This window comes from Abramis brama (genome assembly GCF_963993115.1).
Source record: "Abramis brama genome assembly, chromosome: 13".
Lineage (NCBI taxonomy): Eukaryota > Metazoa > Chordata > Actinopteri > Cypriniformes > Leuciscidae > Abramis > Abramis brama.
This window is the reverse complement of record NC_139975.1, coordinates 25472331-25496394: the sequence shown is the minus strand read 5'-3', so window position 1 is coordinate 25496394 and position 24064 is coordinate 25472331. Positions and strand designations below refer to the sequence as shown.

Below are 24064 nucleotides of genomic sequence, written 5' to 3'. Positions count from 1 at the left end.
TAATAATTTTTTTAATATAGTTTATTCCAGTAATGGCAAAGCTGAATTTTCAGCATCATTACTCCAGTCTTCATTGTCACATGATCCTTCAGAAATCATTATAATATGCAGATTTTCTGCTCAAGAAACATCAATGTTGAAAATAGTTGTGCCGCTTCATATTTTTGTGGAAACAGATTCTTCAGGAGATTTCAGAAGATTCTTTGAAAGTTCAAAAGCATTTATTTGAGAAACAAATGTTTTGTAACATTATAAATGCCTTTACTCTCACCTCTTGCTAAATAAAAATAAAGATTTCTGTAGTGCATGAAAACCGGCTGCGAATGATGTTACACTTTGAAGTTCAGCTTTTCAATTCATGTCATAAAAGAGCGAGCGACCAAGGGTTTAATCTTTAGGATTTTATTAAAATACCTTGTGGAATTTACCATCAGAGGTTACCATCACAAACATGATTGTTTTCTAATAAAAAAAAAAGTAAACAAAAACAAAAGTAAAGCTTAAGAGCCTAGTTACAGGATTTTTTTTTTTGTGTGTTGTTTTTACTTTTTTGCAGTCTGGTGATGGGGGGAGGGGGGGGGGGGGGGGTCAATTCACAACAAAAAGAAGGTAAGAGAAAGGAATAAAAAGTTCACATGTTGTAAAAATACATTTCCCAACTTCAACGTTACACGCAGTTCTATTAAAACATTCATTCTTCTGTTGTTAGGTGTCAGTGCGACAAATACGCAAAAAGAAAGGAGGAGAAAAGAGCGATAGAAAGGAAAAGTATCAGAGAAAGACACTCACTGTTGAAAGATGGACTGTGTAAGAGAGCTCTGGAGATCTTCGTTCGGATCGAGGAAGAGTGTAACTGGCGGCTGTAGGATATGTGTGTATTATAACCCTGAGAGAGAAACTGACTTCTCCAAGTCCATATCTGTCCTCTCCAACCTCCCTTCATGGACTAGATGTAACCACATCGGCGGCTCCTGAAAGGGTCTTTCATAGCGCCCGAGCATTTCACACCTCAAGTGAAAGCCATTCGTGTTCTCTAGAAATATGCACCAAGCACACAGAGCAACATATGGCTAAATAAATCAGCTTCCTCTCTCTTGCATGCGTGTTTGCAGGGGGAAGAGGAGAGGTCGGGGGTTTGTAGAGGGAAAAGCCCACCACAACCTACAACGTTAAGGCAGCGCGGGGGGGGACCACGTGATGATGACGGGGGCCTTCAGACGAGAAACAGGATTCCTGGATGCGGAGAGTGAAAGTATCAAACAAGACTCATCTTGAAATGTTTCAATACAACATGTTGAACACTGAATGACACAAACTAGATCAAAATGTCTCATTTCTTGCTTTTAACACATAGCACGCATCTCACATCGGAGATGATGCCGACGGCAAAGAAACACCACGATAATGCTAGAAGAAACTCGAAAACTTCAAAAACCTTGTAGTACAGAGAAATTTTACAGAGCAGCTATAAAGTGTTGACGAGAAAGGGCATCACTTCATCCTATGAAAAGCTGCACGTCAATCAAAATTCAACATCAAAACGTGGCCAATGGGGAAGCGAGGGGGAGGGGCCTGATAGGTACGACCATCTCGTTATCATGCATTAATCCATGAGGATTGGCAATTGAGGACGACGGCCATCTGGGGACACTTACCACAACATCACCTATCTAGAGAAAAACATCCCCAATCACACTACTGCCATTTCCAAGTAAGTTTAGGGACCCCTCTTCTCAGTTTATTAACATACAAGTCGACAAAGACGTGAAACTGTGCTCCTTTATACAGAAAATGACAAAAATCACAGATCAAGAACTTTCTAAAGCTAAAGCCTGAGATTCAAACTACATCTAATGAAACAATATAATAGACATCCTATGCTTGAAGGAATAAAAAAAGAAGAAGCTTTATTTTGTCATTTGCAAATTAACTGATGTACTGGATAAGCAGTCGCACACGGTCACATACATGCAGACTCATTCACACCCCCTCACAAATAGGAACCTATGATCTAAAAAAGCTGTACAAAGCGAGAAAGATTTGAGCATACATTCAATATCTGTTACTGAGGTACTAGAAAGGCCTTTCTCTTCAGACGGAACGCTATCCCGAGACACTCTCCTACCTTCTTTGGAAAGCAACCAGCGTTTCAGTGACCTAGCTTTTACATTCTTTCCACCTTATCTTCTGTGCTCTAAATGGTGAAAACGCAGAGAAAACAAAGGCTGATATCATAGAAGACGCCCATGCAAATGTCAAGCTCAGGGTATGACCTGCCACATCACCCATCCTGGGTATCTGGAAGTGTGTAGATGAGTGACAGATTGAGCAGCCCACAACAGGTCTGAACCTTCACGAGAAGGCTCGCTGTGCAACCATCGGCTGAGCCCAAACCTGAGGGGGAAAGCAAGTCATCGCCACCTGCTGGCCATCAACGTTACTGCAGCCTCCAGAGCACAGAAGCCCCAGCTCGCCTAAACCAGGACTTCCTCCCAAAAAGGTGGATGAAGTTCGGTTTGTTTTATCAGGCCTGTATGAAAACGTATTACAAAGTGTATTAAGAGTTTAAGTGCCTTGTGGATAGGAGGAAGGGCAGGCGAATGCGCTACACAGTGATTTCATGGGAATCGATGGAGGGGGCGAGAGGACGAGAGCGGAGATATGAAGGGTGGAACGGTGTGCCTCGCCACGTCAAAAAGAGAAGGCCTAATCGGAAAAGGAGGCACAAGGAGGAAGTACAGCAAGAGATAATCCAGGACAGAGAGAAGATATGGAAAACAAGGCAAATATTCTTCAAATGGCTAAGAATAAAAAAGGTGCCAATATTATCAGCTTAGCAATGGTGGATCTCAGTATGAGTCAAGGGGAGGTCAATGTTGTACGCACATTGTAAAAAGGGCATCTGTTTTTTGTTTTTGGAGGGGGAGTTGAGATGTGTCGGATATGTTCTGTTAAACCAGCTATTTTACAGTTTGTCAAATGAATATGGCTTTGTTTGAAACTTTCGTTTATGAAGATGGCAGCCTTACGAGCAATATCCCATCATCTAGCTGTTCACAAAGCAGCACAAGGGGCGACACAAAATAAAATTAAGTCAGCCATCACAAGACGATGGAATCTCACATATGCAATTTCAATGACACTGTTATGCAGACCTCAGGCATTACGGATGCTGAAAATCTTGTGACTTAAAGTGGAGCACATGATCAAACCCCCAACAGCTTTGGGGGTAAATCTCTCGCTTTCCGAAAGACAGAGAGAGAGGGAGAGACGATGGACAATTCTAGAAGATGCCTTCCACATGAAGAGAGAGTTAGAGGAACGCGAAACATCTGAGCTCTTCCCATGGACCGAGTTACTCTTAGCCACGGGCTATCACCATTAGCCTTGATCTCTGTTATTGAACACCAGCTGTGAAATAAACACTGATGGCTGCTGAATTTAATCAAATATGTTAGCCAGCTGTTACTTTGTTTTGATGATCAAGACGGGACAGGTTGAGAAGCTTTTACAAATTTATGCTAGGTGGAGAATGGGCAGGGGACGAAGGAAAGAAAACAAGGTCCATGCGTTTATTTCCACGCTGTTAAAACAGATTAGAAAAGAACAAAATGTAAGAAACACTACTCGGAAACAAACTCCAACTAGTCCAGAGTAGATACAATGCAAAGGAATTGGGATTTCGTAGCTTACAAATAGTGTGTATCAACCCAATTATTGAATCCTTGAGAGAAGTTATTGCTTTCTGCCAGAGTGATCAACAGAGGATACAGCGAGTGGAAATGAGGGGTACGTTTGGGGCAGAGGGTTTCACTCCAGGGTTTGTATATGTGTTCTGTTGGACTGGGGTGACCCAAGGTCACATTGAAAGCAAGGGGTGTCGTCCCCCTGGGTGAGGTGAAAGGGCATCAATCAGGGCAAAGATGGAATGTGCTGGGATGCTATTGGTCGGAAGGGATATCTCTGTCCGCCTCTGCCTTGGAGGGTTGTCCAGGCGATGGGGTATGAGGCGGGTGTGAGACCGGGGCAATGGCGTGGGCCAGGGGCAGAGATCCAGCCACAATTCCCTCCACTCCTGCCCCGGCTCCAGGCAGCCCGCCCGCTGCTACACCAATCAGCCCTGCAGGGAACCTGCGACAGAGAGACGGTCAGTTATTAACTCTCTCAAACAACATGCTGACATACTGTAGGACATCTAATAGCAGTCGGGACAGAGGTGTCGTCACCTATAGGCTGCAGCTCCGTTGAGTTCAGAGTGCACAGTGGTGGCCTCCATAGACGGCCACTGAGAGGCTGCCATCAAATACTCCTTATTCACACAGTTCTTCAGACTGTCCGGGATACGACCTGCACGGACACAAGAGAGCAAGGACCATGAATGAAAGCCTCGCATCAAAGACACAGGCTGTGTCATTCATTATCAGTCATTTATACAGCGTCAACACAAGAAAGGCTGATAATCTCTCAGGGCTTTATATGTGGTTTTATGCTGATAGAACCAGCTAAGAAAATTTCTCTCATTTGAATTGGGAGTATTTTAATAAGTTATTTTAACCTCCATTTCCACAATGATTTCTTAAATTACTCCACAGACGTATGATATTGTGAAAAGGTGGTGACACCAAAAACACCAGCATAATAAAAACAGTTATGACAATCTCTTCAGAAAGAGCAAGGCCATTTTAACTAACTTGTTAGAGAGCAAAATGGAAACAACACCACAGACACCAGACTACAAAAAGCCTACAAAGTGCTTTTTAAGCTCCCCCAACCAACACCACACCCACCTGTAAAATAGTTTTAGCTGTTTAAACTGCCGATTTTACTCGATCATTTCTAAAGAGGTAAAATTGCAGACGCTGAATCTCCATACTGAAATAATAATAATAAAAATAAATATTTATGTAACTGCATTGCCAATAGTTTGGCTGTGAATTTGTTTGATGATCTGTTAACATTTTTCTTGAGTTACAAAACTATGCAAATTTCAGTTGCTTAATTAATCGCTGTGCAAAACAATTAAGCACTGTGTCGTGTGCTTAAGTGACAGTCTTAATCTGAACATCCTCACAAAAACCTGCTGCAGCTCAATTATAACTGCACATGTAAGGATACTTAAATGTTTTGTATTACTCGTTTATTCTTTGATAAGTGTTGCAAAGCATGTCAAACACGCATAGAATAAAATAAGTGAATCCTCCTGCAAAGCATTTAATTGAGCAGATATCCCCAGCAGGCACAGGCTGATAATGAACACCTGGTGTTTTCTGACCTGTGATGGCTCTGCGCACCTCCCGCGCCGCCTCCTCTCTGGCCTCAATGGAGGCTTGTTCACTGTACCAGGATGTGTGTGGGGTACAGATAAGATTTGGGGCGTCCTTCAGTGGGCCCTGAGAGAAACTGATCAATAAAATGGGTTAAGTGTCAGGTTAAGAAAAAAAATAAAAACAAATTGTGTGTATGTGTGGGGTGCGGGTGGGTATCACAGGCCAATCGTTGAATATGGATTATAAAGTTATTGGATTATAAAATAATGAAAGCAAAAAGGAAACTGGTTTCTCTCACCTGAAGGGCTCTGTCTCATGGACGTCCAGCGCTGCTCCCCGTATTCTGCCCTCTTTCAGAGCCTGGGCCAACGCCTTCTCATCCACCAGGCCACCACGCGCACTGTTCACTAAGAAGGCGCCCTGGCGCATCTAAAAAAAAAAAAAAAAGATATATAATCATTATATAATCACATAATCAATATAAGGAAGCCAATTTACCCGTGTCGGTTAACCGGCAAAATACCAGAAGTGGTGCATTCCATGGACGAGGAGCCATGAACAGCATTATTAGACCGTTTTCTACTGCTGCATGATCTATTAAAGTAACCCATTTAAAAACCAGACTATAGCATAGTGCTATTGTGAATTCACAATGGCTGAAATTCAATTAAATAAACATATGCCCTGCGGGTTTAATATATATTTGTTTTATTTACACGAGTGTAGGTTTGTTTGATTTATATTATGTATATTATATACTTTAACAGTGTTGTTCTATAAAACCCATATGATTACTTGCTTTAGATACTTTATCTGAACCAAATATTATTGCCTTATTGTTACGTGTATTTTAAGTCATTTTAAAGGCTATTGTATGCTTAGGTCTATTTTTATTACCACACTTTTTTTTTTATACGATTAGCAAAATAATCGTTAGTGACAGCCCTCCCAACTTCCCAAACTGAGGTAACTTTCAGGGTATGCAAGTAGACATAGCAACTATGAACCTAGCATCAGTTTGCATGACAGTTTTTGCACAATATTATATAGTTTCATTGATTTTATTTTTATTATAAAGCAGTATCAGTATTATAACCACGCAATGTTTATCTTAATTTACTCTATTTCCACAGATAATCATTCAAAATTATTTTTGCAACATAGCGCTTTCTATATTATGCATTTCTATAATAAAAATACATGACAGATCTCACCTTACAACAAATTAAGCAAAATGACTAGTAAAACTGAACAAAACTAACAGCCATATCTCCGCAAGTAGAGACTGTTTTTAGTTCAATCAATCTTTCTGCAATTTATGTATTTAGCATAAAAAAAAGAATACAATTCTTGTTCAAATAAAGTGATTAAAAACATAAGATTAAAAAAGGATTGCACATCCACCCAGCAGGTGGTGATATGCACAAAGAATATAAAATTGACATTAAAAAAACAGAGCAGTAGTCTTAGTGCCCAACTTAGTGTCCATTTCCATGTGAACTCCTGTATTTGTGTTACTTAATAGCAGCAACTGCAGCTTAGTAATGACTTGTGATTGAATCACTTTCAGTATTTTGCTCCTTTTAGGTTCCTTAAGACAGAGATAACAATGTTTGTGTCTGCCATAGATGTGTTGGAAGAGTAAAACCTTTTCCCATTTATCTTGGGAATAATTGTGTAATACACATGACATCGGCAGTTTACTTCTGAAAATTAGGCCAGACTGCCTTCATACTAACTGTGAGCCGTACTGGAGTTCACATGAACAAGATGAATAATCCAGTCCTTCATTTTCCAGAATGGGGTGCGGTCCCATCGCATAAACCCAAGTTCAGAAAAAACAGCTTTCACAGAAAGCAAATGAATCAAACTCTGATGTCAAACAGACCCAGGTTCATACCGAAAGCAGTCAGAGAACCATATGGCTTCAACAGTGCTGTTAAATGAGTGTTACTGGAGAGCTGCATTTGTACCTGTTTGATGGTGAAGTCATTGATGAGGTGGTGGTTGTGTTCATTTAAGCTGCAGTGTAGCGAGACGCAGTCCGAGTGGATGAGCAGATCCTGTAGTGTCGCCATGCGCTGGAGCCCTAGTGATCGCTCCACCCCATCTGGCAGGTACGGGTCATAGAAAATCACCCCAAACCCGAACGCCTTTGCCCTGAGAGCAACTGCCTGGCCCACACGTCCTAAAAACAGCCATCATAAGAAACCGGTTTATTCTTAGCTCAGTTTTGACCACATTACTAATCTCAAATCAGTTAAAACCAGAGATTAGATTGAGGTTCATAAAATGACTCACTGATTTTCCTTTTAAGGCAAGAAAAACTAATATATATCACCAAACTTCCCCAGTTGACTGTTTACATTAAGAATTACATTTTGTTTTATACAACAAGTTTTCTGAAATGTTATGTTTAAATATGCAAATTAGGGCTGCACAATATATATAAATTATCTAAATATCACAAAGGTGCATGTCGCAATGGCTTCCGATAACTAATCTTTTAATACCTCAAAAGATTACTAAAAGTCCAAGTTTTAGGTTGATGCATATATGCGGATACGGATTCGTGCAGCTTTTAAAGTGACAGCAGCCTTATAAACCTGCTTCTGTCTGAGTGCTTAATGTTAATCAAACTACAATAGACAGATTTATTTTTACATTTGATTATTTAATTTCTGTTGCTAAATAAACCTAATGTAGTTAGGTTTACACTGATGTTAAAATGAAACATACTTTATGTAATGCTACAGTAACACTGCTGTTCGCTTTCAGAAGTTGTAGGGATGCTTTCTTCTCACAAAAAGAATGTGAAACATGTATGTTGGTTATACCATTTTCAGGTTTTTTAGATATATTTAAATAGGGCTGTCAACGTTAACGCATGCAAATAATTCAATCCTTGATACGTTAAAATAATTTAATGCAAACAAATGACTTAAGCATGTGAAATTGCATCATTAACAATCTATGTCACGCATTAACATGATCTCAGAAGTCGTGAGTTTATCACAGTGAGCTTCTACAATGGCTCAAGCACCTGTAACACTGGTAGGCGTACATTTCTATCCTAACCTTTTAATCCAATTTCGCTTCTCTGCTTGTGATTAAGGTTGTCATGATACAAAAAATATACTTTGATACCCAACTAAAATACCTTCAGTACCAATACTGAATCAATACCACGGCAAAAAACTAAAACAGAAAAAGTAATTGAATAATATGACAGAAATTCATTGATTTATAAAAAGTAAAAACTGACTTGACCAGTGTGTTCCTGCCCTGCATCTTTGACCATTCCCTCCCCTTTATTTAAAAGATAATTACATTCCACGGTGTGAATGTCCTTACAGAGATGTATGCAACAATCACTATCAATCATGTTAACATTTGCTATTTAAAATTTGCTGAACAGGAAAATCTTTTATTATGATATATTTGAATATTTTTTTATTTCACAATATAGTTCTTTCACTTTTATTTTATCTTCATAAAATAAAATAAAAAGCAAAGAAGCAAAATTACAACAATATGACAAATACCATATAAGAAAGATATAAATGAAATAAACTTTTTATTTTTCAGGTAGGTCTACTTAACACTTGTCAGAAATGAAATCAAAAGTAAAAAAAACACAGCATAGTCTTCATTCTATAAACTAACTGCATTCTGACTCCTAACTCTTAATAAATATATTTAGGGTATTCAGTCAAGCAGTGGCTGGTCTTCTATTTTCTTTTACTGTTTGATTAACAGACCGCATCAGGTATATTAGGCTGCTGTCACTTTAAGACCCGCAGTGCACGAACCCAATACACTGGACCACATCCCAATTCTTTCTCAACTGTTTTTGTTCACTAAAAACATTCACGACTGTTTACTTGGAATACTCTCCAGGACGTGCATTTTTTATTTTTGACCATTCAAGCACAATAATCTGCGAAAGAACTGAATTTGTGATCGTATGCTGTCTGAAAGGAGGCTTTCTGTGCGCACGCTTCAGATCTGACCACAGCAGCGCTAGTGCATTGAATTCTGAAAACTTTTAAACCAACACGTCAGGTGCTTTATTTTCTCATGCACGCATGTTTCTTTGTTGCTCTAAGATGTCAATCCATCATGCATTGCGCGGATATGTTTTACTCCCTGGAGTGGAAGCAGAGCTCTGCACACACACCCTGACCCCTCCTGCTGTCACACATCAGCGCAAATGAAGGGCAGCGGCTCTTATTAGAAGAGTCATTCTTTAAGTACCGGCACTAATAAAATGTGGTATCATACCATTTTTAATAACAGGGTATTGTGAAACCTTACTAGTACCGGTTTATTGTGCAACACTATTTGCGATTAAATCATTTTAAGCCACTTAAACTCCGGGAAAGTTCAGTCCAGTTATACAGCAAGCAAATTCATTCAAACAATCAGTCCAAAAAAGCAATTGCGTAAAAAGAAAATCAGGCTTAATACATCAGAGATGGCAGAGAACAGTGACTTGCAGCCAGCTTTCAGTTAATTATTCATTCCAGTGTCTGTTTAGCTTTAAAACACAAGCTCTGTCATATTCTGTGATCGTTTCTGAAGAGCGAGAGCCCTCCCGCATTGCGCTGTTTGAAATACAGACTAAACAGAACTTCTAAACATCCCACTGCTGGAATGCAAGCTACATTTCTCGGCTGAATAAAGCAAACCAGCGTATCGCTAGTAAAGTTTTGATGGATGCGGCTTGTAATCAAGGTAAAAAGGATTTAGTGCCCAAGTCTGTTATATTGATGGGCAAGCAAACAAATGTTTTTATCTGTCATGTGTATGTTGCTGTGTTTAGTAATTATGAATGGATCCATGTATATGCATGCAGTCAGGTCAAGGCAGTTGGTTTAGTTAATTTTTTTTGGCATCTCCATGTGGTCCTGTTTGGTATGACATGTCTAAAATGTAAACAAGCTCTTTGTTGTTGCACCGTTCACATACTGTACACTGAATTTTTTGAATCTATTGACAGACAAAGCATTATCATATTGCATACTGCATTATTTAACGAGTATTGCTTTTTTCTTCAATGTCGTGCAGCCCTAATGCAAGTTAAGCTTGATCTAAATTAATATGCACTAATTTGCATACAATTCCACAACAGAAATCCTAACATTGGATAAAGGCTTGTTCAAAATTCAAAATGGTTTCATTTTATTGACATACTATAGTTAAAGGTTTTTACAAAAGGGATTTCGGATATCTCTTATCGCTCATAATTAGAAGATACCACCAGAAAAAGAAAAGAGCATGTACAAATAAAACATTGTATAAAACTAAGCGAATGATACATGAACAAACCTCTCTGTAAGAGAGATAAACAAAACTGTATAGTTTGGAGTACGTGCTGACGAACGTGGAGATTTCTGCCTTAGTGCATGAGAAAAATCTCATTTTGAGAAAAGCACCTTTAAAAATATTTATTGTAATTAAAATCTCCAGACAAAAAAAAAGTAAGGGTATTTTGGACGTTTTCTTTCCTCTAGTCTGAAACAACTTGTTATGAAAAGCTAAATAGCCCAAAATCTGAAAGTGCATAAAACATTTTGACTGTAGTGTCTTGCTTAAATCTTATTTAGTGAATTCATATTTAAATAAATTCTTCATTAATATTTAAATGCTGCTGTTCGTCATGTTTTATACTTCGTTATACAACTTATATTGTAGTTATATATATATTGAGTATAAACATGCTGTCAGCGTTCACCTTAATAGAACTGATTCATTCAAAAAGCCTTGGTTTTCCTGCCAGCCCTGATTTAATCATATCAGGACTCACCCAGTCCGATGATGCCCAGCGTTTCCCCTCGAATACGCGCAGCGCCTCCGGCCACCTCCCGGATCTGCTCCACGCTGGAGGCGCGGGTGCCCTCACGCAGAGCCTGATGCATCCAGGTGACGCGGCGATACAGATTCAGAATTAGACACATGGAAGTGTCTGCCGTCTCCTCCACAGACGAGGCTGGCACATTACACACTGCTATACCTGTTTAAGACGGAGAACCAGTTTAAACGGTCGGTCTGACTGAAACTCATTCAATCAAACATGATCATTTCACAACACAGGAACAAAACTCACCCAGCTCTGCTGCAGCTTTTATATCAACATTGTCAAATCCACTGCCAATCCTCACAATGACCCGAAGACCTTTAAACTTGTCCAGGTCGTCTCGCGAGAGTGTAATGGTGTGATAGAGCAAAGCGCCAACAGCCTCATTTAGGACCTGCAGCAGAACAAAAACCCATTATATACGGACTGCATAAAAGCCTTGGATATGGGCACAACATGTGACATTACCTTCTCGTGGATCTCCTGTGTGGACTGGGCATCACAGAAGGCCACGGTGGCCACGTCCTTCAGGATGGGCATCTCCACAGTACAGTCCCGCCCATCCAGCAGTGCCACCAGAGGACGAGGGTGCATGGGCCCATTGAGGATGGGTGGTCGAATACCTGCAGGACACCAAAGATCACCTTAATCATTTATTATTACACGTAATGGAAACACAAATTGTTCTTCAAATTACCACAATTCTCATCACAAACACTACATGTCCTTTACATTAACCTACAAGCAAACATTTTTAAATAAGTACAGTAAAGCAGCACCTAAACTCGAACAGCCAATGAGAACAAACACCAAAGCTTATGGATACTAGTAGGGATGCTCCGATCGATCGGTATCGGCCGAAAATAGCGTTCTAGGACTCGATCGGGAGTCACTACAATACAGGGTTTTTCCTGCATTGAAATTTTTTTGGCGGCCACCAAAGCGCATTTCTGGTCGCGCGCGCACTCTCTTCACTCTTGCTCTCTCTCCCTCGCTCATATTAATCAAAGTCAATTGACAGACACGATGGTAAAAGCAAAGGTCAGAAGATTGAAGTCTGAAGCATTCAGAGATTTATTTCTTGAATTACCGCTGGGTGTGAATTGTGCTAAAAACAAACAAACATTGTCTTATCTTCGCTGAAAAGCGTTCCCCACATTCAGCTGACATAGCTAAACCACACTTTCAATAAACGAAAACACCTATCTAGTGATGAAATGTTTTCTGTGTTGAGACAAATTTTGTGCGATGTCCTAAACTGCCGGGATAATCACACAACGTGTGCCGTGGTCCGTCAACGACACGTCCGATTCGCAAACTAATGACTCATTTGAACCGATTCACTTCAATGAATGGTGAAAACACTGAACTCACGAGACGTCTGAATCGGTGTATAACAAATCGGTAACACTTCACAATGTTCCATTTATTAAACTCCAGTTAACTACATTAATTAACATTAACTATTAATAAACTGCACTTCTACAGCATTAATTAATCTTTCTTAATGTTAATTTAACCATTTACTAGTAGCCTGCATTATTGAAATCAAAAGTTGTATTTGTTAACATTAGTTAATGCACTGTGAAGTAACATGAACAAACAATTAATGTATGAAACAGCTGTATTTAAAAAAAATATATTTATTCAGAACACCTCATAAAATGAGAATGTAAGTGTGCTTACCCCATTTTTTTAGTAAGAGTGGTAAGCAAGATTTAACCTTAATATACAGTATTTTCAGGTTATTTATATGATAATGTGTAGAAACATTACCAAAAAAACAAAGCAAGTTGTTGTTACCTAGCAGCTATTTTTTTATATTGTACAGTTTATGATAGAAAATTAGACTTAGTTAAAATAAACTTTTTAATGCTACTTTTTTTTAATTCTACTTTTTGATATTGATATGATTACATACCAAAATAATTATCAGGTCTAGCAAAGAAGGATTTTATCTTACAAAGCTATGAAATCAAGTGGTAAAATCACAGTAAAAAAAAAAAAAAGAAAAAAAAAAGGTTACCTGACCACATCGCAACGCATCTTAGAAATTAATTTCCACACCCCTATTGTTTATGTCTTAAGTGAACATAAACAGTGTATTCGGTGTTGAAGTGAAAGCAGGCTAATAAAGATGCTGCCATCCTTGCCATTCATGTTAATCAAACATTCTCTCATTGCTCTCAACTAAATCACTTTTGTGAAGATTATGCACTGTTTTTGTACAGTGCATTTGATTACTTTATGCAATTTATGTTGTATTTCGATTCAGTACAGCCGCATGCATTTTGGATGAAAAGAGGGATAGATACACTAATATATATAATATAATATAATATAATGCAGCGTTTCTTTTTGTTTTTGTCCTCAGTCACATAGTGGACACCGTTTAATTACACCTTATGGGTTGTAATTATGTTCAGTTTGACATTAAGTCTTGTAAGCTCTTTAATAAGCCAGAGTATCCTAATATGGATAATGTATTGCATAAGCCCTGTTTTAAAGGCCTATCAAATTGTTCATTGCAAAAGTAATATTTGTTGTGCTTATTTATTTGATTCTCAATTAAAACAACAATCTATATTACTGTAAACATCTGTGTTTGTTTTTTTCAACATTATAAAAAAGAAATAAAACATTGACATTCAAGAGAGTGCTTAATTATTACTTGTAAAAAGCTTGAATAATCAGGATCGGTATCAGCCATTCATGATGACAAAATAAAATAAAAAATAAATCTGTAATCTGTATCGGATGCAAAAATCCTGACCGGAGCATCCCTAGATACTAGTCGTGTTAATAAACAACAGCAGCATCTGCCATCGTTTGCAACCAAGATGACATTAACTTCAACGTTCATTACATCAGATTAGCAGATTAACCAGCATTATTAAATGAACCCTGTAAAAACATCCTTAAATGCATTATGAGAAGCAAAACCAAATATTCTCAAGCCTTTCAAGACTACCAGCATGTCTTTTTACCAAACAGATGACGGATGATTTACATCAACGAAACGTCCATATCAAATGTCACCAACCTATTACAAAGCCAGAAGAGATTTATCATGTTTTGAACGTTAGTGGTCTGATAAATTCCAGGAAACTATTTTATGATTGTTAGTATCATGGGGCAAGACAACAGCTAACAACAACTCCCGGGTCCAACCCAACCCCCCCAACCTGACAAACGAAAGTGTGAGCAGGGGACAGAGGGAGGGAAGGAGATGAGGAAAGGGGGCAGGGAGTCTTCACATGACTCACAATGACCTACATTCAGCAGACTGGAAGCTAAATTATCTTTGTCTCCATACTGCTAAACCATCACTAACTACTGCAGGTTTAATACATCAAAAATAGAAATGTCTAAATGTAACAGAGGGGAGGGGAACAGGAAAACAAGCCCCCCACCCCCACCCCCAGTGCACAGTCAATCCTGCATGGAGCAATAGCCTATGCATATCAACATTTTTAGATGTTTAGATTTTAATAGTGATAGTTCACTCAAAACTGAAAATTGTCATTATTTACACACCCTCATGTCGTTCTTAGGTTTCTTTCTTCTGTGGTGCATAAAAGAAGATCATTTGAAGAATGCTGGTAACCAAACAGTTTTGGTCACCATTGACTGTCACTGTATGGACAAAAACAACAGACATTTTTTAAAATGTCTTCTTTTGTGATCCATAGAAGAATGTCAGTCATACATGTTTGCAGTAATTAGTGTGAGAATTTAGTTTATAGTTTAACTTTTGAGAGCCCTGCATTCGTGTCCCACTGCACTCCATCTAGCTGCAGTTCAGCACATCCCCAATTTAGAGATAAAAGTGATTTCTTAAAGTGATTAGATTCAATGCAACTGTCACAATCTCAATTGTAAAACATTTACGCTTTAAATTTGTTTTAAAGGCAAATTCTTGCAGTGAGTTTTAGTGTGATCATCTAAAGGTCTCGGTTTTCTGTAAAGGCCATGAAAGTTGTGGAATAACTTTATAGATATTTAGCACAGTCATTTTGCTACCATCTATTAGTTACCCTATTGAAGGTCCGAGCTTCCCTTCCATATTTCATCAAGTGTCTAGTGGTCCATTTTAAATGCATATAGATTTGAACATGCCTAGTAAGAACCTGTCACTTACAAATGCACCTCGGCACACACTTTATTTTAGATTGACAACGTAATGGTGAACACAAAGAGGAGGGAGACAGCATCGTTACAAGGCAAAATGCCAAATTAAAGATGACTGGTCATGGTCATACAGACTAAGTCATAGACAGCCATCAGCGCTGCATTTACGGCACATGACAGGGACAGACTTAAAAGCAAATATTTTAGTAAAGTGTCACAACTGACTGTAAAAAAAATGGGCAGAGATGTCATTTTTGTTCATATTCGAAGACACCAGCACAGCACTTTTTTTTTGTTTTAAATTAGCAGGGTAAAAAGCTGACATATCAGACAATGAGGAACTTCTGCCTGTTACAGCCAAATGCAGAACAACTACAGGAAGGACATTTTTGAGCAAAGGCAAAAACAAATCCAGCCTGGGACGAATTCCTGAAATGTACGGTTCTTGGGACGAGACAGGAAAGGATGCAAGAGGAGAACTTAATTAATCTGTATCATCAGATTCCCATCATGCATCAGGATGTTCTGTGCACCACGATCATTAAACTGCATTACATAACGAACAGTGTTACAAATGGCAAAATTCATTGTGGCATCACCAAATCTGCCCAATTTTAAGAGAAATTAAGAGACGCAGTTCAGGAAATGCAGTGTAATGCCAGAAGTATCGATTAACAAGGTGTGGGATTTCGCCCGTCATATAATTACAATCTCATTATCACTCTCGTCTAAGAACAGCTGTGGAGGGAAAAGGGGTGTTAAACCGTTCATCCAAGAACTCACAACCCCCAAAACCCATTTCTACTGAACGATGCTCGTGTAAATCCGAACAGCCATGTTACATTCTGTGATTTTAAGACCCAACGCCCCCCTTCCATCACTGACAGGTGTTGCTGCACTGGCGGCTGAGATGGGGGTGGGGTAAGACGCCTCCGTGACATTCACCAACACACACTCATGCTATCACACTCCTGTGCACAGCTAATGATTAAGGAGAGCTCCACAACAAGACCTTAAAGACAAATATTTGCACTCGTTCCCACCAAATCAATGCTTTGTGGAAACACTTACACACTGCGTGACGGCAGCACAGAGTGTTCTGGGAGTGGAAGAAACATAACATATAAAACAAGAAAGACGCAAAATGGCTGAGCAGCAAAATTCACAGTCTGCGGTGCTCTCGCGAGGAACAATGCAAACACTTATTTCTGTAGGGTCACGGCTCGAGCGCCGGCGAGAGCACAGATGCCGTGTGTTGAGTCCGAGCCAGGCTGCATGAGAAAGAGAGAGGGCCGCAACACAAGCATGGCCATGCAAACAATGCCATTCATTCAGCGCTCATTTCTCTACTTCTCCCCCCTCCCAAACCTTCTCTCGCTCTCCCTCCCTCGCCATTTCACCCCCCACATGGTCCTCACACACACACACACACACACACACACACACACACACGGTCTCAAGGAGAGGGGGGGAAGGGTGGGTGGATGATAATACAGCTGCACCACACCCTGCCTCCTGCTTGGCCAACACACACACACACACACACACACTCTCTTGCTCAAGCTGCAAGGACATGCACTATAAGCGGCAAAAAGGAAAATTACGCCTGCTGCTGACACCACACCCATGAGAATTACTCGCACTGCATCTTCAAGGCGACTCACACACACACACACTCAAACAGGTACACGTAGGTCCAAACCTTGCATCATGAAATCCACGCGCCTGTCTTCTCTCCCCTCCTCTCCTTCTATCGCTCTCTCTCCACCCTTTACAATCAGTGTCAGGCTGTTTTTGCCTGGCAGACACCCATCTCCCATGTCATCCACACTGGCCCCTCCCCCACGGTGACCGCCCAATCAGAGGCCTGGGCTTCGAGTGCCGGCCAACCAGCACAAACCTCCACGGCATTGACAAGCAGCACTAGAGGCAGTTAGGCAGTTGTTGTTTTTTAAAGAGACAGCGTCTTGTTCTGCTCGCATCTACATGACCTCGCTCTTCCAGAGAAACGCCTCCGGCATCCTCTCCTCCCGCCTCCCGGCTCTCTTTTCTGCTGTCACTTGGATAAATATCACTGCCATCTGCAGCTGTGGCCATAAAACTGGGCTTAAATATCAGGAAAATGATCAGCAGAGATAGGTTTTCAACAAAAAAAAAAGAAAAAAAGAAGAAAAAAAAAAGAAGAAACTAATAATAAAACCGCACTGCCTGAGCTGATGACAGCAGTTTTCTCATATGATATTTTCTGCAAGCAAAACAACTTGCTTTGATAAATAATATGGTTTGACCCGAGGCAACTGCTGATGAGAGTGAAGCTGCCAGCTACAATCTCCATGTTAACTGAATAATGGCACAAGACACGCTCCGTATTTGAATCCGCATTTAAAATGTCACAATTAAGCAATAAAATACAAGAGGCTGTGATATAGGCTTAATATAGTCATTGCAAAGGGCACAATGTGAGCCAAGATTGGAAATTGAGAAGTATTTAATTTATTTATTCAGAACTAGTTTCATTCCTGGAACGACCTTCGGTCAATGTGGAATTCTTTAAAATTACTAAAGCATTGTTAACAAAAATGTTAAGAGGGATAGTTCACCCAAAAATTCTGTCATCATTTACTTGCCCTCATGTTGTTCCAAACCTGTATGAGTTTTTCTTCTGATGAACACAAAAGATGATATTTTAAAGAATATCAGTATCCAGACAGTTGACGACACCCACTGACTTCCACAGTATGAGGGGGAAAAAGTACTATAGAAGTCAATGGGTGTCGTCAACTGTCTGGATACTGATATTCTTTAAAATATCTTCTTTTGTGTTCATTAGAAGAAAAACTCTTACAGGTTTGGAACAACATGAGGACGAGTAAATGATGACAGAATTTTCATTTTTGGTGAACTATCCCTTTAAGAAACCAATATCAATAAATGTTTGACGTTTCTTATATTTAAACAGCACAGCTTAAGGCCTTATTGCTTTAAGAAATTGTGACCACAATAAAAACATTAGAGACCATTTAAAAATCTTACCAAGGAAATGCATAAAGTGTCATCCATCTACCAACATTTGCAATGTAATGGAAGCAGCAAAACATATTTGCATCCTTATGGTGTCGTACATCCGAGTAAAAGATTAAAAGTAGGCCGTGTACTTTGTTCTATACATCGGTTATTCACTCTGGATTTTGAGATGTGTTTGTTGCCCTCAAAAGTAGAGGCAGATGAACGTGAGCTTCTGAGTTTAAGTGACTAATAAATGATTGGAGCAGTTTCTCACACGCCACCAGAGAAAAGTCTGTTGTTTACACCAGAAGATCCATTTATGACATTGTGATTAAACACATATGCATGGATGAATCGTTTATGAACCTTAACATGTATTAGAAAATAAATGGAGTGAAATTTCATTTCATGCCGACAAAAAAATAATTAATACGGCCGGGCCTGCAAAAAGATTTTCCCATATTTCAACTATTTAACAGGTAACCTTCATGACATTTATATAAAGATTCAAGATTCAAATAACATGTCAAATTGACCCGCGAGGGAAGGATGTGTTACTTTTTTAAAATTCAACCACAAAACTATCCATTACATTTTTTTGTGTGTATTTGTGGTTCAAGTGCGACAAAAGTCCTGGGGTCTTGGACCCCTTCCGATGAACACTAAATTTTTAATTTCTCAAAAGTATTTTCCGGGTCAAAATGACCCGAGGGAAGGATGTAATTTCAAAAGAAACAGGAAGACAGGGCAGAACTAAGCAATGATGAAAATCCACAACGAATTTCATTATCGATTAGTCGCGTCTGCTCACCATGCACAGAAAACTTCTGCAAGTAATGTCAAATTACAGCACTGAATAACGCATTTCTATAGACAAAATGCATTTAAAAATAGTGGAGGAAACAGAGTGAGCTGCTCCTGGAAAGGTACGTGATCCAAGCTGCCCAAAACATGAGAAATCTTTATTTTAAGCTTCAAGCTAATGCATTAACGTAATGTTTAACATGGCTTGCCTTTGATAGATGCGTGTGCTATTTAATGTGGGATATGTTTCCTTAGCACAAAACTTTCATTTTACGGTTATTTATATCCTTATCTGTAAGTGTTACAAATTCACGCAAGTATTTCAATTTTGCATGAAAGGCTCGTCCTGATAGTCTACGCCAAACTTCAAACTTTACTGAACGAGTAAATAACACATAACAAACGGCTAGTATTCGAGAGGGAGACAATTAATATTCAGCGCATTCAAATATTCATTTTGCTGGAATATCTGTTGTTGGACGTTAAATTTAGATTTAAAAATCAACATGAAATTCAAGAACTTTATGAGAGTGGAAACTGTGAAGGGAAAACAGCGTGTAATTGAATATAAAATTAAGACGTTTCTTACATTTACAGGATAAAGAATGACAGTAACGGGTTACTGTGTCTAGAGTGAATGTGTGTCATTCCTCTCATCTGTTAACACAGAGTTTGTGTTTTTATTTTATCTTAATTATTATCTTAATTTTTAATGTAGGGATTTAAACTGTCCTTTTTGCTTTATAGCTCTTTTGCATAAAGCATAGATATATTCACTATATATATGTTTTCATATCATTCAGCTGGCACGTTTGTTTGAAGAACAGCATTGGCCAGGATGTGGAATAGTGTTTGTCAAAAATAAAAATAAAAATAAATTGGGCTTTTTATCCAATTAATCTAAGAAACAATTGGCCACCTAATCGATTATGAAATTGTGTAAAATTCAAAAGGGTCCGATACGTTTTATGGTCTTTGCCGACTCGTACATATGATCCGCTCTGTGCTCTCTCGTCTCTGGACCGGAGCAGGCAGTCCGAGTCTGTGTGTGTTTGTCACTAACGCAAAGCCAAATTTAACTCGCCCCAAGGTGAAGACGACGTACTGTTAAATGTATAAAAAATGCATTATAGTATATTTGTATTGTACTAAAAACATACTCAAGTACATTTTTAATACTGCGTCTTTTTCACCTGGGAAAGCATATTTACATTGTCTGAATAGTGACGTATCCTCTATAATAGTGCATTATGTGCCATTCACCATATAAAAAAAAACAAAAAAAGTAAATGTGTGAACAAGCGACCGATTTTAGCCGCAGCTTCAGCGTCTATTTAATGTAGGGGGCGGGGCTTCAGATTCTAGAGAGCATTTGATTCAGAATTCCAAGAAAGAATTGGACAACTTGCAGTTGTGACATCTTTCTCAGAAGCTGAAGTGCAGAGAGTGATGTCATCAAAATCATTGATCCGTATTGGAGGAAGTGAGAGACTAAGTTCTAAATGCTTGTATCTTCTAAATGCGAATGTTGGCATTGTTTTGGAGCACACTAGCTTATAGATAACAGTAAAGCTAACAAATTCATACTAAAAGCCAAAAAAAAAAATGTTATTGATTTCATGGGGACTTTAAGAGATGAGACTATGTTCACCAAATCTAAAGAGAACTAGCTTTCCCTAAAAATGGCAGAAAATGCACAGGAGTTTCATTCATTTAGTAGTAATGTACTATATAATAAAGAACACACAGGCACTGTTTTTAATAACAGTGGATTGAGTGTCTGTGCTGCCCGTGTCGCCCTACACAAACAGGAAGGAGAAAAGATAAGAGAACAGAGCTCAAACTGTCTAACAACTACATCACCGGCCTCACAAACACTCATGAAACAACCATATCGCCCATCCATTTCTCAATGTTTGTTAGTTCATATAGTACACTGACACTGCCAGTGCCAGATGATTCACTCAAGGTTTACAGACACATTCAAATAATACATAAATCACTTCTCTATAAACATTCGGATAATACATAACAGTCCAATTATTAAAGCAAATGCAAATCTGACCAACCACAGCATCTAGATTTAAATACAAGGTAAAACACAAAATCACGTTTTGAAGATTAGCTCAAGACATAAAATGCAATGCTTTTCAGGCCTGTGTATCTGGTGGTGGATGCAAGGATTCACTTAAAGTCAACATGAAATCAAAATTTACCCATTTTCATGGTCTTATTGTGAAGAATTCATCAGTGCACATTATACCAAAGAGATAAAAACATTCTTTCATCAAAACCGAACAACTTGACTTAATTTAACCAACAGGTGTCTGTGAACCGTGTCTCATAACCCAATCAAATCCAGTCCCACCCTAAACGTCATCCTTGAATATCCCACATTATGGACGCAAAGTGGGTGCAAACGTCATTTTATGTTGAATTTAACAGAATTGGGTTGTTGAAAGTCAACAGGAGATATATTGTCCATCAAATATGGTTTCATCTTCTTACCTTCACAGATGCGGTCCAGTCTCTGCCGCTTCACTTTGTGCTTGTCCATCAGAGCCATCGACTGGCAGTTCTTCGATAACACCAGCTACGGCCACAACACGATGAGGGAGAGAGAGGCACAGCACAGCGTTCGGTCCAGAAACCACCCAAATCCTAAAAACAGCTGTGAAGATCAATTTCACAGGTTAAGATACAGACCACAAGCACTTTGACTACCTAATCGCACCATGAGAGGAAGAAAAAAAATGCAAAGATAAACATGCCATGCATTTTATCTGGTGTAAAACACCTTGGCTATTTATTCTGGAAATGATTCAGAGGCGTCTTCAACCACATAAATGACTTGATTCTTATAAATAGTGCTGGGAAAATGTCAAATGAAACTACCCACCTGATGATGTCAAAGCCAATCAACTACTCTGCTGACGTCACGGTCTTGATAATGGCAGCTGAAGGGGAGAACATCAAACAAGCGTTAGTTATGAACCAGGACCGAGCGTAGAAAACTGTCACATTCCCTCATAACTCAAGTTACTCATATATCATCTGAGGAGTTTGGAAGAGGATAAAGGCCCATATCTCCACTAGCATTAATGTTGTAGTGCCTCAAAGAGGCTAGCTTTTAAACTCGCTACCATTTCAGTGAACCATTTGATGCTTAAACTAAATGAACGAACGAGCGCGTTTTCAGAAACACAATTATTTAGCATGTCACGTTGTTTTGAGCGCTCAGTTGATAACTTCGTGATTATTAACTTCAGTCTCATTTCGCTTAGTTATTTCCCTCTCATGAAGCTCAATGAACAAACCTGTGACTGTGTAGAGTAGTTCAGGACAGGAAAAACTACAGAAGAGCACATAAGTTGAGTTAAATATCCATAAATCCTGACAAGCGTCGTGTCGCCGCGTCTCGGGCGCGAGCCTGCAGAACTGCGCGCGGACAGTCGGAGAGCGCGAGACCAACGGCTGCGGTCTCAAACAATCGCGTTTAACGGGGAAAACTTGCGGTTTCGTTGATTTTACCGGGTGCGTTGAAGTTTTGTCGCGTCCCTCGCTCGCTTCAAGTTCTCAAGTTAGCGCTGAGCTAGCTAATTAGCACATGCAGCAAGACACAATGCAAATGACTACACAAATTAACCTCCAAATCCAGTAACGTTAGACAAAACACGCAAAGGAAAACATAAGAGCTTATTTGTGGTTTTTAATCGCGCTTATAACTATATTAATCTCTGATAGCGTTGTTTCTCTGACTGTGAATGTACACACTGAGAAAGGCGCTTAGACTGGTTGCTAACTGAGCTACCAAACATTAAACACACACACAGAGAGTGTGATAGATACAGTCATAATAACACACTGGAGTCTCACGGCATACACAATCGAGAGTCTGAAGTGCGTAATGTGTCAAAGATAGTCCAGAAGCAGGGTAACGCACCCCACTCACCCGAAAAAGCGTCTCTGGAGATTGATGTACGGGTCAGTGTGGTCACGGTAGGTGAATCAACTATTCCCCGCTATCACTCGCCATGAAATCTGCACAGAAAAGGAAGTCGAGGCCGCACAGACAACGTGCTGTGGAAAGAGCGAGTGTTCAGAGCAGAGACATGAGCGATGTACAGTAGAGCGCCTTCTACAGGTCAGTCTGTCATGTTGCGGGATCATGCACTTACTTTCTTTTCTTCATATATCAGATTTATAAGGCCTAAGCCCTACAGAAGCTTGTTTCTGCTATGGAATACAAAAGTTTATATCTCAAAATTCTGACTTTTTTTTCTTGAAATGTAACCAAAAAAAAGTCAGAATTGCAAGATATAAATTCAGAATTCTGAGAAAGATGTCACAACTGCAAGATGTAAACTCGCAATTCTGAGGAAGAAGTCAGAATTCCGAGATGCAAACTCACAATTGTGAATTTGCCACTTGGAATTCTGAGGAAAAAGTCAGAATTGCAAGGAAAAAGTCAAAACTGCGAGATTTAAAATTCAGAATTACAAGAAAGTCGTCAAAACTGCAAGATATAAACTTAGAATTCTTTAAAAAAAAAGTCAGAATTGTGAGAAAGTCAAAATTGTGAGATATAAACTCAGAATTCCGAGAAAGAAGTCAAAATTCAAAATGTAAACTCAGAATTCTTTAAAAAAAACCTCAGAATTCTGAGAAAGTCAAAACTGCGAAATGTAAACTCAGAATTCTAAAACTCAGAATTCTAATTGTGTTGGGTAAGATGTGTCAGTAGGTAAGCTGTCTCGCCCCCTAAATGTGCATTATTTGTCGCATGATCATTTATTATTATAGAAAGGGCACTCATATACAGCTGGCTGTAAAAAAAAAATTAAGCAGTTCATATACCATTTATGATTGTAAATTGTGTAAAACCATGTACATTAATTATTAAACGAAGCATTTCCCCACAATGGTAGCTGTGGGGTAAAATGTTTTATCAGATGTTTAAGGTAAGATGTATCAGTGACTAAGCTAGAGAAATTCT

The 24064-nt window shown here is 39.1% G+C and overlaps 1 protein-coding gene across 3 annotated transcripts; it reads right to left on the bottom strand.

The window, feature by feature from the left end:
- Positions 1 to 386: 386 nt before the first annotated feature.
- ctbp1l (C-terminal binding protein 1-like) lies at positions 387 to 23151 on the bottom strand. 3 transcript variants are annotated; one of them, XM_084132483.1, is made up of 11 exons: positions 23021 to 23151; positions 21968 to 22025; positions 21577 to 21739; positions 11596 to 11750; positions 11377 to 11521; positions 11077 to 11283; positions 7241 to 7455; positions 5566 to 5696; positions 5273 to 5400; positions 4227 to 4347; positions 387 to 4131 (listed from the first exon to the last, which is right to left on the bottom strand). In XM_084132483.1, exons 3-11 carry the CDS (start codon positions 21632 to 21634, stop codon positions 3942 to 3944), a joined length of 1350 nt encoding a protein of 449 aa, XP_083988609.1. In that variant the 5' UTR covers positions 21635 to 21739; positions 21968 to 22025; positions 23021 to 23151; the 3' UTR covers positions 387 to 3941. The 3 variants fall into 3 exon arrangements, with proteins under 3 accessions (XP_083988609.1, XP_083988610.1, XP_083988608.1); XM_084132484.1 differs by having other exon boundaries at positions 23012 to 23113; XM_084132482.1 differs by lacking the exons at positions 21577 to 21739; positions 21968 to 22025; positions 23021 to 23151 and adding an exon at positions 16961 to 17093.
- Positions 23152 to 24064: the final 913 nt, after the last annotated feature.

What these genes read in the sequence shown, in the direction of transcription:
- ctbp1l (XM_084132482.1), bottom strand. Translation starts at nt 17,078, where the DNA reads ATGGGAGATGGGTGTCTGCCAGGCAAAAACAGCCTGACACTGATTGTA. An exon ending in AAAAGCTGCAGCAGAGCTGG is followed by an intron (nt 11,284 to 11,376) that starts GTGAGTTTTGTT and finishes CGTCTTAAACAG; the next exon opens with GTATAGCAGTGTGTAATGTG. An exon ending in CATGAGACAGAGCCCTTCAG is followed by an intron (nt 5,401 to 5,565) that starts GTGAGAGAAACC and finishes TTTATTGATCAG; the next exon opens with TTTCTCTCAGGGCCCACTGA.